The 18,896-nt window shown below is 38.1% G+C and overlaps 1 protein-coding gene across 3 annotated transcripts in view; it reads right to left on the bottom strand.

Annotated features, from left to right (window-relative positions):
• Positions 1 to 11,032: 11,032 nt before the first annotated feature.
• The window catches only part of LOC149785063 (uncharacterized), a 63,077-nt gene continuing 55,213 nt past the window's right edge, over positions 11,033 to 18,896 (bottom strand). For all 3 annotated transcript variants that reach the window (XM_089978783.1, XM_089978782.1, XM_089978784.1), the window contains exons 4-5: positions 12,751 to 14,055; positions 11,033 to 11,372 (exon numbers count right to left, since the gene is read on the bottom strand). In XM_089978783.1, the coding sequence (XP_089834909.1) occupies positions 11,076 to 11,372; positions 12,751 to 14,055 (1,602 nt within the window). In that variant the 3' untranslated portion in view covers positions 11,033 to 11,075. The remainder of the gene's footprint in view (positions 11,373 to 12,750; positions 14,056 to 18,896) is intronic.

The following is an 18,896-nucleotide window of genomic DNA, read 5'->3' as shown; positions in this document are numbered from 1 at the left end:
CTCAATGATGATAAACAATCCAAGACTGAAGTACGACTTCAACTCTCCGCCGGAGCTTTCAGCGATGTCTTTAAAACCGGTGAAATATTTCCATTTCTCGCAGCAATACCAGGGTTGATAGCTGCAGCTGCCCCAGCTATTGCAAAAGCAGCCACGTTAGGTGGTGTTGGATATCTTGGTAGCAAGGCATTACAAAAAGTAGTGGGAAAAGGATACCAAAAAAAAAAAAAGGAAAAGGGTTAAGATTTCCAGGAACTTACCTGGGAAGATCCTGGAACGGATCAGGTCTAAGACTTCCGGGAACTTATCTATGATAACACAATGGGGTTTAACGCCGATGTCAAATTTTGATTTAATCGATGCTGCTAAACAACTTTAAAAAAAAAAAAAAAAAAAAAAAAAAAAAAAAAAAAAAAAAAAAAAAAAAAAAAAAACTTCAGAGGGGTTTTCATGCGTGATCGCTTACCACAACATCCAAACAACACCGAAACAGGTATTATTAATCTCGATGACAGCGTTGGTCCATGAACTCACCGGTTATCATGCGCGATTGACCCTCGTGGAATTGTTTATTTTGATTCGTACAGGTTAGATCCACCGCGTGAATTTATCAGATATGTCTCAGCGTTAACTGCTCCGGTTTGGTATTCAATGTTACCAACACAAAAATTAACCGATCCGCCAATATGTGGTCGTGAAGCAATTGCGGTGCACGACGTTATATCAAAATCATCACTGCCACCTCACAAAGCTGTGCATGATTACACAAGTCAGCGTTGGAAATCCATGATTTGAAAAAAAAAAAAAACGAAATGAATAATGGTTGTTGATATTTACGTAAGATCCCCCGATGCGAGTAGAAAAAAAAACAACTGACATAGATTTATCAAAATATGCCACCAAAGATGATCTTAATGATCTCATGAACCTGGCTGAGGTTGATCCCGACGAAGTTATTTTTCAGGACCGATATGGCAGGCTAAAAACCAGCAATATTAAATGGAATGACATAGTTCGACGAGTTATCGGTGCGGTCACGGATAACATCCCCGTGTTCACTATGTCGTTTACAACTATCAGAGATAAAATTGCAAAAAAAAGCGCTGCTAATAGTTTAAAGAATACCGGCGGCACAATGACAGGCGAACTTAGCATGAGGGGAAACAAGATAACAACGGTTGGAAATCCAGCATCTGACGAAGATGCCGCGAAAAAAATATATGTAGATACCAGCTACAGCACCGTAGATAATAAAATTGCCACGATGCGAACCGAGTATGATTCTCACGTAACCGCGTTTACAAGACTTCGTAAAAACTTTCAAAATATTGATTAAATCGCAGACAATTTCTTTGGTACTCCGCTCACCGCTGACATGAAACTCTCTGATATCAAGACGAACATTGATACAATTAAAAAAACACTCGAACATGTCATAAGTGGAATTCCTGATATCGTAAAAAAAAATTAATCTGATTAAAATTCCCTCTGGAGTTACTCCGGAACAGATCATCAATAACGTATACACGTTGTCATCCGGGTTTGCAACAAGGTCACCGCAAACTAATACTATCGAACATACCTCAGCATTTAGTGTGTACAGGCTGACTGTACTAAACGCTGCAAAATTTAGTATCTTCACGACATATCACCGACAGGTTTTCCAGACTTGTGACTGTTGGGTTAAATAGCGGAAGCGAAGAAATATTTATACTGGACGCAGCTGATAAAAAATTAACCACAGCATCTTACTGGTGGTGTTTGGAATTTGTTGCTGAAACGACTCAATTGGTAACTGCGTAAAAATAATAATGGCACTAACGAAGTCAAACACAGAGTCAACAGTCCAAAAATATAGACATGATCAAGTACGTGAATGGCAATCAGCATTAAAAACCATTATTGATAAATATGCCGTAAAAGTAAAAAAAAAAAAATACAAGCGGCGTGCAGTTGCTATTGATGTTATAGTTTATTCAGTATCTACGTTAGTTGTGGATGGTGTTATCAGCGCTGACTCCAATAACAGCAGCCGCAGTTATAACTGCAACAACAATATGTTTTTCATCATCAGCAGCAATTGCAGGTGTTTTTAATATTATCGCGAAAAAGATATTCACGTGCACGAATACAAACTTGCACAACTATGTTACGCGGTTAAGCATAGCAACAGCAGCATATTCTAAATTATGCCCCCCTCACCAAATTATTGTTAGTTACCATGTCAGTGCTTGGACACACACCCCACCCCACAAAGAGCAGCTGTTATATTTGTTCCGTCAATAATCCGGCTTTGATAATAAACTACTTATAAAATATTTGTACAATACTTTTGAAAGTTTCCGTATCAATCAAATCTGTCTACATGAGTATATGTGCGCATGCATACGTGTATACACAGCCGCATACGTGTATAACTCCTTGTAAGTGAATGGACAGTTCTGAGGGAAAGGACGATTTAAGACTGTTGTTGGCTGTTTAGTGATATGTTTATCACATATTAGTAACATTTTAAAATGTACAAAACCCGTTAGACGGATAACTAACACTAACACCGGAAACATGTATGACATTAAGTATTCTCAAAGCTTGTCGAAGCATTAAGGTCTGATCATCTGACATCTATATAACTGTCACTATATATTATAAACAAATTTTAAATGTGTGTGTCTGCAGTGTGGGCGTTTATAGTGATGTCTAGCACTGGAACATCAAGCCGCGGACATGTAGCATAGTGTCACATTATCCTGACACCAAGCCGATCAGTTCTCACACTACCCTCTTAATGCTAGCAATAGCTGATAGCGAAACAGCTACTAGTACCATTTTTATAAGTCTTTGACTCGACCGGAGTTCGAACTCGCGACATCCTATATCAGAGGCGGACGCTATAAACCCTTATGCCACCGGATTGGTCTAAATATTTAAATGATTATAAAAGTTACATCTTTCTACCAGTTTTAAAAATACAGATGAAATTTGATTATGTAATTTATAAACTGCTTCATATGGGCACGAGAGTAACAACAACAACAACTTTGATTTCATATATTATACCCGCTATGTTATTAATAAGGCCTGGCTATCTCTGCTCAGACGATAGGTCAATATACTGCAGTTAGATCTACATACTATATGTATAGACGTCCTCAGGTAATTATATATACTGCACAAGGATTTTTAACAAATCTGGAGGGGGTCAAACTATAATATTGACTTAAATAAACATCAAGGTGCACCACCCCACAATATAGAATAAAACAGTTGTAGCAATTATTATCTTCATAATTTCCTGGACATTTTACTGTATGTTTGCTCTGATAGTTAACGCGGTATCTGACGACTTTACACACACATGATATTTAACTTAACATTTATCATATAAATTATTTGAAAATGACATATATAACGCAAAATTTATAATTTTATTTTCCATGCCAAAGTGTCATCATCATAACTGTTCTGAAGCATTTAGTTTCAGAAAAAGCCGTGTTATAACTTTGTGGGATGGACTGATTTAAAGGTGACGAGGCAGCTAAAGCTGCGATATCTTTCATAAATGTTGCCATGCTATTTTATAAAAGATGTTGTTGCCTGAACCATTGCTCCCTCATCAGATACACACTCTACAGCAGTAACAACATATATTGCTAAATAAAATGAGTCAGGAAAAGCACATTAATTCCTTGGAAATTTACTTGCATAGCGTTTATAGATTACAAACCGACACCTTTTTGGTTGCACAAGATTGAGCCAAAGTGTAGTTTTCACACATGAACTGGCATTCATTTTCCTATTGGATGTCCATTAGATATAAGATACTCACGGTCATTTGCATCTATTAACAGTAGAAAGTCTCCCCCAACACGCATTGCGTTGTTCGTCTCTTCCGTCTATCTCCAAATACTCAGTAATTAAGAACAACAACGTATTCATAGAAATCAGACATCACTGCATATATTTTTACTTTCTGAATCAAGGTGTAATCATTTCAATCTATCCTCCCTCACTCCTTATGATTTTTCATTCCAGACCAAAGTATCATCATTTAAATGAAATCACATATCACTGTAAACAGTTTTGTTTTCCAGAGTAAGATGTCATCGTTTCAACAAAATGTTATATCACTGACCGTGATTTTACTTTTCAAATGAAGCTGTTATTTTAATAAATAATATATCATTGCAAGCGAATTCACTATCCAGATCAAAGTGTCATCTTCCTAATGGAACTATATATCACTATATGTGGTTTTTCTTTCCAGATCAAGTTGTAACATCAAAGAAATCTTATATCACTGTTTGTCAGGTGTGATCTTTTCAACGAATCACGTATTATCAGTCTGGGGTTGTATAAGGCACTTCAACAGACAAATAGTCGGTCCAGTGAGAAAGTAACAGCTGAAATTTCAATGTCATATGTCCAGAATTCGAGTTTCGCGTGACGAATCAAATTGTTGGTGTTAAAAGTTCCATTTTTATATGCTAAACTTTTAAATTTAATCCGTTGAATAACACAGCGGTGATTGAAAATTATATTTACTATGCTTAGTTTTTAGATATTATAGCCTGAATTACACCGCGATAGTTGCAAATTCAATGTTGTATGTCGAGTATTCCAATTTCACACATCGAATCCAATTGTTTATGTTGAAAGTTCCATTTCTTATGCCAAGTATTAAATTTTGTGTGTTGAAATACTGCGATGGTTGATAGTTCCGTTTCCTATGTCACACTTTCAGATTTTGTTTGTTGAATTGTACAGCGGTGGTTGATATGTCTTATGTCAAGAGTTCCAGTGTCACACACTGAATCTAACTGTTTTTATTGAAATTGTCTATCGTATATGCAATTGAATGCATATGTTGTTCAAGGATACTTTATTCTTTTTTATCCATAAATGTAAAAATATGACAACAACAACATTGATTCTAGAAATTATGATATGCCAAATATTGGTTATAATCAGAGCACAAGTAAATATTACGAATTAATAATTAGCAATATCTTCGTCAAGTTTTATACGCAAAGAATATTTTATTTCTTGTCATAATGTCTACTCTCTCAACCAGCCAAATTGTAGGTTCCTCATTATGTCCTTGCGGAGCTAATTTTTGTTACCCCAAATCAAGAATCAGTTGTGAAAAAATGATTGAATAAGTTATGTATTTTTATTACATTACAATTAAAGCTTCTCTGAGTTTGTATTGCCTGTAAAATGTGCTGTAAATGTGCTAAAAGTGATTAGCGTATTTAAGTTTCTGGCACGATTGCGACAAATGTTGATACATTGTCACACACTTCAAGCAAAAATAATGCTTGCGCCTCAAAGTTATAAGGGCATGATATGTGTCCTCTAAATAGGCATGTTAAGCTCGTATCTTACGATCAAATGGGTACCATACTGTATCATGAATTGCTGTTTTTGTTACTATTTTCTTACTGTTGTTGTTATACTTATTATTATTATTATTATTATCATCATTATTATTATTATTATTATAATTATTATTATTATTATTATTATTATCATCATTATTATTATTATTATTATTATTATTATTATTATTATTAACTTAGATGTAAAATTAAGAAGTCTGCAAGGGGATTAGCTGACTTGACAAATCTAAAGAATCCACTGTTTCATACGTAGTTGAGCGGTTACAAAAACGATTCCATTTAGGATAGATGCTCCTTTTAATCATATTTACTCAACGGCATGGCAGAATGTTCTCTTTGAGTTGACATTACAGAGAGCCGTCCGTTCCATAAAGAATGATCTCGTGTATGCATCACCTCAAGGTGTTTATCGGCAGTGATCTGCTACATAAAACAAAGGATAAGAAGATTGGAGCTAGCACGTAAATGTTGCTTCTTACGATCATAAAATATGTTGAATTGGGCTTGACACAATGAGTAAACCACACACCACTTTTTACGACCTGTTTAAGGGACAGCTAAAAAGTGTATGCGAGTGATTTGGATAAGTGTTGTTGTTGTTGTTGTGGGGTTTAACGCCATTTTTCAGCACACGATAGGCTATATATGGCGGCCAGTATTAATGGTGGAGGAAGAACCCGGGAAAACCTCGGAATGAACCACCGACCCACGAGAAGCTACTGGCAAGCTTTCTCACATACCCACATTGGCTGAATCTGAGACTCGAACCTGCGCAGACAGAGGTGAGATGGCAGTGATCCGCAACGGAGAGCGCTTTAGCCCACTCGGCCACTCGGGGCCCCAATTTGGATAAGTGATGTGTGTGTGTGTGATTTGGATTTTTAACGTAGCTTTAACAAAAATTTCAGTCATATCGCTACGATGTCTCAGTGTGGCAGTTTACAGTAGACATGTAGTATGATGTCCCACCCAGTCACATTATCCTGACACCAGGTCGACCAGTCCTAATACTAGCTTCTTAATGGTAAGCGCCAAGCGAGGCAGCTGTCAGTACCATGTTTGTAAGTCTTTGGTACGTCTCTGCCGGGGACCCACGACCTCCCGCATCCGAGGCGGGCGCTCTAACCACTAGGCCACCGGAGCGGTCGGGTTTGGATGTGAGAAAGTGCTTTATTTATACGGCAAGAACAATCAGCTCACCAGATCACCAAGTGGGTCTGAGATTGCTCACTCCGCTGACATCTACCTCACAGCAAAATGCAAGTTAGTGTGGACAATATTTTTAGGTCAGTAGTTTGCTTTCTCCCGATGGTGTTGATTTTACACACACACACACACACACACACACACACACACACACACACACACACATATATATATATATATATATATATATATATATATATATATATATATATATATATATATATATATATATATATATATATATAATGTTTTAAGGTTTCACTAATCTTGTTGCATCTTCAGTCATATTTGATGGCGTATCACCATCATTATGGTGTATCGCCAAAATTAGTCCAATACTGAATGGTCTTTATGAGAGGAGCCATGATCGGTCAGTGGTTTGCATGGATGACTCATAACCGATAAAGCGCAACTTTGAATTTTACCATCAGATCCACACAGGACGGCTACACTGGTGTTCTTTACTCCATTCCAATAGCTCCGCACTAAATCACTTACTTGTGAACTTGTGTCAGAAAACAAAAACAAATTAAAGCCTTGTAAAACGACATTTTCTGTCAAATTTGGTTAAATTCTGTTAAACAATTTTTAGTGATGAAGTTTGTTTAAATGTTTTTCTATGTTTGGTAACAGCAGCCATAATTGATGCCTTAGTTGTTAAAAACTTATTAAAGTTAGAACGCTTCCTACAGATTTGGTCAAATTGCATTATGCTTATTGGGTACGTTCTACAGATATTAATAACTTCTGAGAGAGTGACAGGTGTAAAGAAGTTGTTTACATTTGCAAAATGCGCAACGGAGAGAATGTTTGCATCTCTATATTTCTTTCATACACTGTTGCTTAAATTTCTTAGGATACTGTACTTGTGGAAATTGTACATGATTTAAGCACACAGCTGACCAAGATGACTGCTCCCATGTGCGCAAAACATCAGCCCTATTTAGGGAAAATTAAATTTTGCTATACAAGACAATACCAATGTCTGATGAAGGTACTATGAATGAATTATCAAACATAAAATGTAGAAAAACGTTATCGGCTCTTTTTTTATATATACAATTTACCTCTTAAGTCCAGGAAGTGAAAACGACCAAGCGGAACTAGCAGCTTTTTTGTATGGTGAGGTGCACACTAAATGCTTGATACTCTATAACCCATATTACACATAACAATCATGTGTCAAACAAAAAGAGAATTTAAAGTTCTTTCACAATGCCTAAGATATAAAATTTCTTTCTTAAAAAATAGTATAATCAAAGAGGAAAATTCTTTTTATTTAAACACCTCGCCTATGCAAAATACGAAACTGTAGAGTGCCACCTATTGTGAAAATATGTTTGAAAGGTTTTTCTGTGTTAAGCAATGGCAGCCATAGTTGATGATGGATTGGTATCATTCGTACAAATCTGAAAGACCTCGACGCCAATGTGAGTTACGTTACAGTTGTACTACATGTTTGCTTGAGCGGTTCTTAAAGCCCCAAAGCCGCCGTTACGTGCAAAAAATCGTAGATGCCATATCGTCTGAACAATAAGAAATCTTGAAACATATTGGTCCGAAACATCGCTGGGTGACATTAACACCAGATAATATCGACGTTTCATTACATAATGAGCTATGTAATTTCTCCCTCGAAATGAGAAACCCGGCCATATTCACATACGATTAATCCAATGTCGATCGGAGACATCCGTGGATCAACCGATTTCAGTCAAAAGCTGAAACACAAGATTTGATGATGTCGTTGTAAACATAAGAAGCCAATATCACGCTATGTTGGATACGTTAAGTGATCCTTATCTGATTCGCTATTAGCATTTTATCTTTGATATGATGCAGTAGGCGGCCAAGTATTAACGAGTAGTTTTTAAAAGCACACACTGACGTACATTAATTTTTTTTATAAGCCCGTGTTGTTTGCTTATAAACCAATATGGAAATCCGCAACAGCTGGCTTTGTTTTCAGCCCAAGTTCGCCGTTAAAGCTTATCACCAATATTCACCAGATTTTTTTTTATTTTATCAAATGAACGTTTTTTCTTCTCAGATCCGCCTAAAAAAAAGCGGGTCTGCGTCTCTTCATTCCCTCTCGAATTAATTGGTCCGCCACGAGCGAATGTTGTTATTAGATTAGACACTAAAGGAATATGTCGAATGTATCACGTCACTACTTTTGAAGCACTCCCTAAAAAAAACGGAATTACGAGCGACTTCGGTGACTACATTAAGGGGTGGCACCTCTTAATTCTAAACTAAATATTTGAACGTCGTTTAAACCTTACGTCTTGATTATTTCAATGAAAGGTTTATGTCCGATAGCCTTTTTTTTTTTTTACTTTATATCAAATCATTTCCTTCCTTCCAAACTTTATTTAAATTGAAAGAATGGAGGAATTTATCAAAATAAAACGGTGGCATTGGTACTTCAAGAATGTGTTTATTAAACTTTTTCAATGTTCATCAAAGGTGTCCATATTTGATGGAATATTCACCTCGTTTGGAACGCACTGAAGCCTGAGTACTTTCCATCCAGTTTAGTCAAATTTTGCATGGCGGGTTTTGAGAAGTCATTTGTTCTTCAGTTTTTATCAATGGTGATACCTGAAGGCAAATTAGCTTCGTTTGTACAAATATGTACAATGCGAAATTCCGTTATTTCCTTTTTTGGTCAAATTCTGTTTGGTAGTACTGGAGAATTAGTCGTCTATGGATTTTTCTACATTTGGTTATGGTGATCATATTTAATGGTGGCTTGGCATGATTTGTATAAATATGATAGAGGACTGATGTATGTCATCTATCAAATTTGACTGAATTATGTTGCACAGGTTTGGAGAAGATGAAAGCGTTGACACAACATGACACATGAAGCCCAAACCGAAAGATCACTGGGCCGTGACAAAGCTTGTCATCGCTTTTCCTCTCATAACACTTGGGCGATTTTTATCTAACCCTGTAGACTTGATTTGTTTTTTGGTGTAGATGCACAAGGATGTATTTTTTATAATTTCGCCCATTTCTGATGGCACTTCTAGAAAAATTATCAAAATGGGTGTATTTTAGAAATTCAGTTCATCATCACTTCTTCACTACTTGAAAAAGTTTACTGATGCTTTACAAGCTAAACATGAGCTTCGTGTAGATGCGTTTTTAAGTTAAACTTTCAAGATATGGCCGATTTGGGGGGAAATTGCTTGAAAATTGTAGAAAAATGGGACACTTTGAGAATGTAGATTCTCATGAGTGTTCCTCCACATCTCTTGTAGGATTTAATTAAAACTTTGTCGTTGGCTTATTTGTGCAACAAGGTTTTACATTTGCATTCTAGCCAATGTTTGGGACATTACAAAACATTTTTACAAGTTTATCTTGGGAATTATGCTTGATGGATTTTAACGAAACTTTGCTGCTACACATATTATTAGTTTAGATGTAAAATAAGCTTTTACTTTCATTCTTCCTTATTTCTGGGAGCATTTCTTGAAATTTTTTTGGAACGAGAGTCTCTCCAAGGGACTGGCGTACTACTATCCAAAATAAATTTCCTGAAATCCAATAACAAGGTGTTCATGATGAACATTTCGGATGTCGCTTTTCGTTAAGGTCAACACTATCTTTGGGATGAATATGTGTATACAGTATCATGGCAATCCTAACAGTAGTTTCTGGCAGTGGCGATGACAAATGTGTGCTTGTTGTTGTTGTTGTTGTAGGGTTTAACGCCATTTTTCAGCACACGATAGGCTACCCACGAGAAGCTACTGGCAAGCTTTCTCACATACCCACATTGGCTGAATCCGAGACTCGAACCCACGCAGACAGAGGTGAGATGGCAGTGATCCGTAACGGAGATCGTTTTAGACCACTCGGTAAAATTTGTGCTAACTGATGGACAAAGATGGACGAATGATAGACAAAAGGTCACCGCATAAACTCCGATTAATGACCCGCTGAGCTAAAAAAGGAGCTTTTCAATGAGGATTTAGCTCATTATTGCTTCTCCTCCCACACCGCTTATAAAATTTTAATTAAACTTCGTATGCTGGACATGTAGTTAGTGTAGTAGTGTAGATGGACAACAAGGTTTTACTTTCGTCCTTCAACCCATTTTGGGAAAAATATCTTGAAAAAATATCAAAAAAAGGGAAAGTATGAGAATTGTGTTTTTGCAACTGTACAATATTACTGCTGGACTTTCACAGCTGTGAAGGAAACATTCTAACCGTTTGTTGTTCCAAAGGTCTTCGGCAGAATAATGTATGCTCTTTGACATGAAATTCTGTAATACAGCATGACTGAAATTAGCAGATAAGTGTGTCTATGAACATCTGCATAAATGAAAAAAGTAATGAACGAAAAAAATTCTTACGTTTTCACAAACTGCTGGAAACGCGATTCAAGTCACACATAATACCACATAAAACTCTTCGTGGAAATTTATTTAATGCATTTTCTGTCAACAGTTTCCTAACTATTGTCTTCTGTCGTATTAACAGATTTCTTGAAAATCCGACCTCGGAATTTGTTCAGTTTGCATCGTCTGGTTCCAGTATGCCGGTTTAGACTGAAATTGTCTTTGAATTGATGACCACAGATATGGCAAGTCTTTCCTTTTCCAACATGGTGCAGGTTAACGTGCTTAGAACGGCAAGATGCGGTGGTAAACTCTTTACTACAAAATTGACAGGTATAAATATTCCTTTTCTGTTTAGGATCATAACATCTGGGCATTACTTCCTCAAAGATTCTGTAAGCTCCATGCTTCTGAAAAGAAATGAATTCTGTGCATGGGAAATTAAAACAAGAAAAGTGTAAGAGATATATAATCAGGTCTTTGATTTTATTTTATAGTTTACTTTCTCGCTGGTCCACTTAAATGTTTACATTCCCTATATAAGTTAAATTAAAAAATGTAATGTACCTCTCCAAGACTACAATAATGTTTCATGACAAATAAAAACAAGTCAATTGAATTACTGCCTATTTCATGTCCTATCTTTTAACACAGAGCTGGAGATAGTATCTACCCTGTAAATAGTGTCAGATTTAATCAATTCAAATGGATGACCTACGACTGGTTCCTTGCCCATATGAAAATTAATCTGCCCCAGACGAAGGAAAATGTGAAATACTAAGGCCGGATTAAGTGGCAGTGTTCATAAATACACATTTTTCATTATACTATCATGCTAATGTTCCTATAAATGAAGTATCAAATTTTAACTTTTAACCAAATATAATATCTGTTACATTACATATCTGACATAATTTTGTAAATATAAGCTTCCTTAAATTCCCTCTAATTTTGTTTTATTTTCTGAGGTTTTAATGCTCAAATATAAGTGTTCAGAACTTTGATCATTATTTAATATTCTTAATATTTTACAAAAAAAAAAAAAAAGTTTTCTTTCTGGAGGATGTTTTGCCTAACACTGTACCGTCTATTGGGAAAGCACTAGCTGGCATCCAACAAGAAGATTAACAGTATCAATGCTGGGGTTGACACGAGACAATGGAATCCGAGTCTAGGAGTTACATTATTTTCTATGAGGTTCTGCCGAATACAAATTACATAATGCAGCTCTGAGACTGTGATTTTCTTGTCCGAGCATTGATTCCTAATTTATTTTCTCATCAATTAGGTTTAATATACTTGATTTATTATTCATTAATAAGATATAGATTTATTTTAATTCTAACAAGACTGTTTTTAATTACATGTACTGGTATGCAACCGACATCGTTCTTCATGAAACTGACATCATCAAGCTCTCAAAGCTAAGGGTTTTCATTTACATGTATAGTATAATGCTGACACTATTTTGCACCAGAAGACAGAGATAAGCAAACCAGAGACAGATGACCAGAGATGAAAGGCCAGAGAAAAGAAAAGTAAAGATCACCATTTGGCGAGATTTCTGTTACACGGTTAAGAAAAAATAACTGTTTTTACAAGTAAAACTTTGTACTACTTGTCCAGAAACTTAACTGTAAATAAAAGAAAATTCTGAATTTATTGTTCTTCATTCAAATTAAACATTCAAGGCAAGTAGACAACCCTGATATCGTTTCGCCCTTTGTAGCATTTATTGAAAATGAGACATATAAACTAAAGGTACATTTTATATATAAATTTACCAACCTGATAACGAGTCTGTGATGGGAGGTGATTAGGGGCAAAGTTCCAAATTGACCCGACTTCATCAACAGAACCTAAATCAGAACTGGTCGCCTCATTTCTTGAAAACTTCTGCATAGAGACTGCTCCATCCTTACAAATACCCTGTACCACATCATATGTTTTCACCATGGAGCTGGCTTGTTCCACGACATTTAGGCCACCTTTCAGCTTCTCTGCAGATCCAGAAATCGATTTATCATTGTAAGTGGATGAGATTGAAGGAGGTTCAATTAGGTTATCTACTGGAAAGTTGTAATGAGAATAAAATTTTAGTCCACTGCCACATTCTGCTTCAACTAGATCAGTCATACTGGAAGGAAAGGTGACTTGAGCTACCAAACCAAAATCTGGATGAGAACTTTCCATAAATGTCACCCCTGATCCAATGACATCTTTGACATATTGCCCCATTCTTCCAATATCTTCTGAGGAGTCCTTTTGTGAGGTGGTTGTTGATCCAGTATTAGTTGCGTCAGTGGCAGCTACAGAACAAGGAAAGACAGCGTGTCCAATTACAACAGGATCTTCCTCTATATGAGGGACAATAGAGGAAGTAAGCTGCATGTTCATACCAATATGCCCTTGAAGGCTGTTGGGAAGATTAGTACTTGACTCCGCATCACTCACTTGTCCAAATGAAGACACCGAAGAGTTTCGTAATGTCCAATGGCTTGCTTCATTTTCATCTTTTACATCAATTCGAGTAGTCTTTGAAGATGGCAAACCAGACTGCTCAACTACACAAGAACTGTCTAGGATATGTTTTGAAGAGACGGTGCCTCCTTCTTGACCACTTTCAACAGTAATCACTGATCCATCTGACCTTCCAGTTCTCAACCTGTTATTATTAGCACTGTTCTCTGAACTAGTGCAATTCTGTGCTTTACATGTTGATTGTGCAATATTTAACTTGCACTGCCTGGAACCTCTGTGTCTGCTGAGACAATAAGTGTCTCTGAACTGTCGACCACACTGATTGCAGGTTTTTCCTTTTACAGCATGATGAATGTTTACATGCTTATTTCTGGAAAACCTGTTGTTGAATCCCTCCCCACAAAAGTTGCAGAACAACTTTGCTACACTCCAGTCATGACACTGTACATGGCTCTTAAATTCTTCTATATCCTTAAAGGTGAGTCCACAATCATCACACGGAAAAGGGCCTTTCAGGTCATGAATTATGAAGAAATGTTTAGTGGATGGGGAACCAACAATATGTACAAACATCTTCATACCGTCACTGAAGTTTAGTGAAGTTTTCTTTACCTGAAAAGAGATAGGTCTTGGAAGTCATAAAATCTTAGGCAATAGTTAATAATGTAGGCGTAATGATAAAATAAGATAAAAAATCTTTATATATGAACATAAAATAAAAGTATTTTAAGCACTGAATATCAGATATTTTACATACAAATATACAGGCAGATCTACAACTACAGAATGTGCCCAGCATTGTTAAGAATGAAATTATGTAAGAATTTTAAAGAGTAACTTGTTCCATCTAGCTATCATTAGAGAAATTAAACGAATGTCGTAATTCTACTGAGATTTCAAGATACAATTCTTACTACTGGATATTTTTGTCAACATTAAAAACACAAACTTTCTCGTTACTTCTTTGAAACTGAATACATTATAGCTTACAACATGTTGCAGGCACTGTTCCATCTGGAAGGCTTAACAAAAAGCGACGACTATTACAATAACCAATATCTGGTCTTCTTTTCAAAAATTCACTAAACTTTGTCCAGAGAGGAACGCAATACATTGTGCAGCAATACTAATTAAATAATCTCATTTTAATATTTAAAAAAAGAATTTCTAAATTTAGGTAGAAGCATATTTGTTCGAGTAAACAAAAATCTCTAATGCCTCTGAGCATCCTCATCATCTGACCGATTGGATTTTAAAATACGACCGACATACGTATAGCTGTTGACATATGAAAGAGCATGGCCGTTAAGATGTACTGGGGAGGAGACGATAATTTGAACGAAGTTGTGTTGTATGTGATACCATTCTCCAGTGCGCATTACTCACATAATCTATAATAATGTCTTTAAACCTGTGACTTATCTACACATATCATCAGAGGGGCCCCGAGGTGCCGAGTGGTCTAAAGCACTCAGTTACGGATCATTGCTATCTCACCTCTGTCTGCATGGGTTCGAGTCTCGGATTCGGCCAATGTGGGTATGCGAGAAAGCTTGCCAGTAGCTTCTCGTGGGTCGGTGGGTCTTTCCGGGGTTTTCCCGGGTTCTTCTTCCAGCATTAACACTGGCCGCCGTGTATAGCCTATCGTGTGCTGAAAAATGGCGTTAAACTCTACAACAACAACAACAACAACAACATATCATCATCATCAGAAGAAAAAAACTAAAATTGTTTTAAAACATGTGATGATAAATCGCTAGTTATCAAGTAATGTAGCTAAAACAAGACGTGAATTTCACAAATTCGTTTGTGTAATTAAGCTGTGAATTTTTTAAATCGATAAATTAGCACCTGCCATCAGACAGTTAGTCCAGTTAGTGATTTATAAACCACAGAATTATTGTGTCAAGAGTATGTTATTCAATTAGGGATAAGAAGTAGTCGTAAGGGAGAGACATTAATGTTCTTGTAATTGGGTTGTGTGTCAGCTGTCAGGCTGCTAACGGACCCATATTAGCCTTAGTTTCTGTTGAATTATGATAAGACGAGAGAGAGAGAGTGAGAGAGAGAGAGAGATATTAATGTACATATCATTTTACTTAGTCGATCACAGACGATGCCATTTTGAACAGACTTCTGATTTTGAGTTGTGTATAAAGTGCAGCTAAAGCAGTATACATACATACATACATACATATATACATACATACATACATACACATATACATACATACATACATACAAGTTGAAAGTATTTAATCAATGTTCCTACTGTATGTTAGCAAATCAGTTATTGGCAAATTGCGTACATGACAAATAAGTTGAGAGAACTAGATTCACAAAAATTATAACGATGCCAGAATATTATGATTTAGTCATTTATTACAGCTTGTTGTAATATCAATGTAAATAAGTAAAAGTTCCCCAGCATGGTTTCTGATGGATGACTGACTGTTTACATACTGTATATATTTGCTTACAAACAACATAAATCCTGATCTACTGTAACATACTGTGCTGGCAGATCAGGGTCAGCTTTGTTGTACTAACTGTAACTGATGAACTGCACTGACTCAGATCTGCCAGCTCATTATGCAAGATAAAGCCACATTTGTTACCATATTTCCTGAGTAAGTCAGCTCGTGCAACTACAAATAAAGTTGCAATGTTTTAGACATGTAAACAACTTAGTTCAGTTTACTCTCTGAAAACGTTTACAAAATCTGTAAAGATGTAAAATAATCATGCTTGTTGTCAACAGCGATGATGGAATTACCCATTTGATTTATATATTTCCATATCTCTGCTTAAGATCGGTGTCTATTCAGACTTTTCTGTTTATTTTTTTTAAAAAGAATGGATTTTTTATCGAATATAGCATCTCTCGCTAAAAGCCAAAGTTGACCAAAATTTGTTACACCACATAAGACACAACATTACAAATCAGGATGACTGACTGAGCTTGTCTATGTCCATGTTCAAAGGGACACATCCAGCCTATTCTACACGTCCAAGCCCACGGACACATCCAGCCTATTCTACATGTCCAAGCACACAGGGGAACATCCAGCCTATTCGACATGTCCAAGCACACAGGGGAACATCCAGCCTATTCTACACGTCCAAGCACACAGGGGAACATCCAGCCTATTCGACATGTCCAAGCACACAGGGGAACATCCAGCCTATTCTACACGTCCAAGCCCACGGACACATCCAGCCTATTCTACATGTCCAAGCACACAGGGGAACATCCAGCCTATTCTACATGTCCAAGCCCACGGACACATCCAGCCTATTCTACACGTCCAAGCCCACGGACACATCCAGCCTATTCTACATGTCCAAGCACACAGGGGAACATCCAGCCTATTCTACACGTCCAAGCCCACGGACACATCCAGCCTATTCTACATGTCCAAGCACACAAGGTCACATCAAGCCTATTCTACATGTCCAAGCCCACGGACACATCCAGCCTATTCTACATGTCCAAGCACACAAGGTCACATCCAGCCTATTCTACATGTCCAAGCCCACAGGGGAACATCCAGCCTATTCTACACGTCCAAGCACACAGGGGAACATCCAGCCTATTCGACATGTCCAAGCACACAGGGGAACATCCAGCCTATTCTACACGTCCAAGCCCACGGACACATCCAGCCTATTCTACATGTCCAAGCACACAGGGGAACATCCAGCCTATTCTACACGTCCAAGCCCACGGACACATCCAGCCTATTCTACACGTCCAAGCCCACGGACACATCCAGCCTATTCTACATGTCCAAGCACACAGGGGAACATCCAGCCTATTCTACACGTCCAAGCCCACGGACACATCCAGCCTATTCTACATGTCCAAGCACACAAGGTCACATCCAGCCTATTCTACATGTCCAAGCCCACGGACACATCCAGCCTATTCTACATGTCCAAGCACACAAGGTCACATCCAGCCTATTCTACATGTCCAAGCCCACAGGGGAACATCCAGCCTATTCTACATGTCCAAGCCCACAGGGGAACATCCAGCCTATTCTACATGTCCAAGCACACAGGGGAACATCCAGCCTATTCTACACGTCCAAGCCCACGGACACATCCAGCCTATTCTACATGTCCAAGCACACAGGGGAACATCCAGCCTATTCGACATGTCCAAGCACACAGGGGAACATCCAGCCTATTCTACACGTCCAAGCACACAGGGGAACATCCAGCCTATTCGACATGTCCAAGCACACAGGGGAACATCCAGCCTATTCTACACGTCCAAGCCCACGGACACATCCAGCCTATTCTACATGTCCAAGCACACAGGGGAACATCCAGCCTATTCTACACGTCCAAGCCCACGGACACATCCAGCCTATTCTACACGTCCAAGCCCACGGACACATCCAGCCTATTCTACATGTCCAAGCACACAGGGGAACATCCAGCCTATTCTACACGTCCAAGCCCACGGACACATCCAGCCTATTCTACATGTCCAAGCACACAAGGTCACATCAAGCCTATTCTACATGTCCAAGCACACGGACACATCCAGCCTATTCTACATGTCCAAGCACACAAGGTCACATCCAGCCTATTCTACATGTCCAAGCCCACAGGGGAACATCCAGCATATTCTACACGTCCAAGCACACAGGGGAACATCCAGCCTATTCGACATGTCCAAGCACACAGGGGAACATCCAGCCTATTCTACACGTCCAAGCCCACGGAAACATCCAGCCTATTCTACATGTCCAAGCACACAGGGGAACATCCAGCCTATTCTACACGTCCATGCCCACGGACACATCCAGCCTATTCTACACGTCCAAGCCCACGGACACATCCAGCCTATTCTACATGTCCAAGCACACAGGGGAACATCCAGCCTATTCTACACGTCCAAGCCCACGGACACATCCAGCCTATTCTACATGTCCAAGCACACAAGGTCACATCAAGCCTATTCTACATGTCCAAGCCCACGGACACATCCAGCCTATTCTACATGTCCAAGCACACAAGGTCACATCCAGCCTATTCTACATGTCCAAGCCCACAGGGGAACATCCAGCCTATTCTACATGTCCAAGCACACAGGGGAACATCCAGCCTATTCTACATATCCAAGCACACAGGGGAACATCCAGCCTATTCTACATGTCCAAGCACACAGGGGAACATCCAGCCTATTCTACATGTCCAAGCACACAGGGGAACATCCAGCCTATTCTACATGTCCAAGCCCACAGAGGAACATCCAGCCTATTCTACATGTCCAAGCACACAGGGGAACATCCAGCCTATTCGACATGTCCAAGCACACAGGGGAACATCCAGCCTATTCTACATGTCCAAGCCCACGGACACATCCAGCCTATTGTACATGTCCAAGCCCACAGAGGAACATCCAGCCTATTCTACATGTCCAAGCACACAGGGGAACA

The sequence above is a fragment of the Sinohyriopsis cumingii genome, chromosome 13 (genome assembly GCF_028554795.1).
Source record: "Sinohyriopsis cumingii isolate HCF-2022 chromosome 13, ASM2855479v2, whole genome shotgun sequence".
Lineage (NCBI taxonomy): Eukaryota > Metazoa > Mollusca > Bivalvia > Unionida > Unionidae > Sinohyriopsis > Sinohyriopsis cumingii.
The sequence above is the reverse complement of the archived record's forward strand: the minus strand, read 5'-3'. Positions and strand labels throughout refer to the sequence as shown.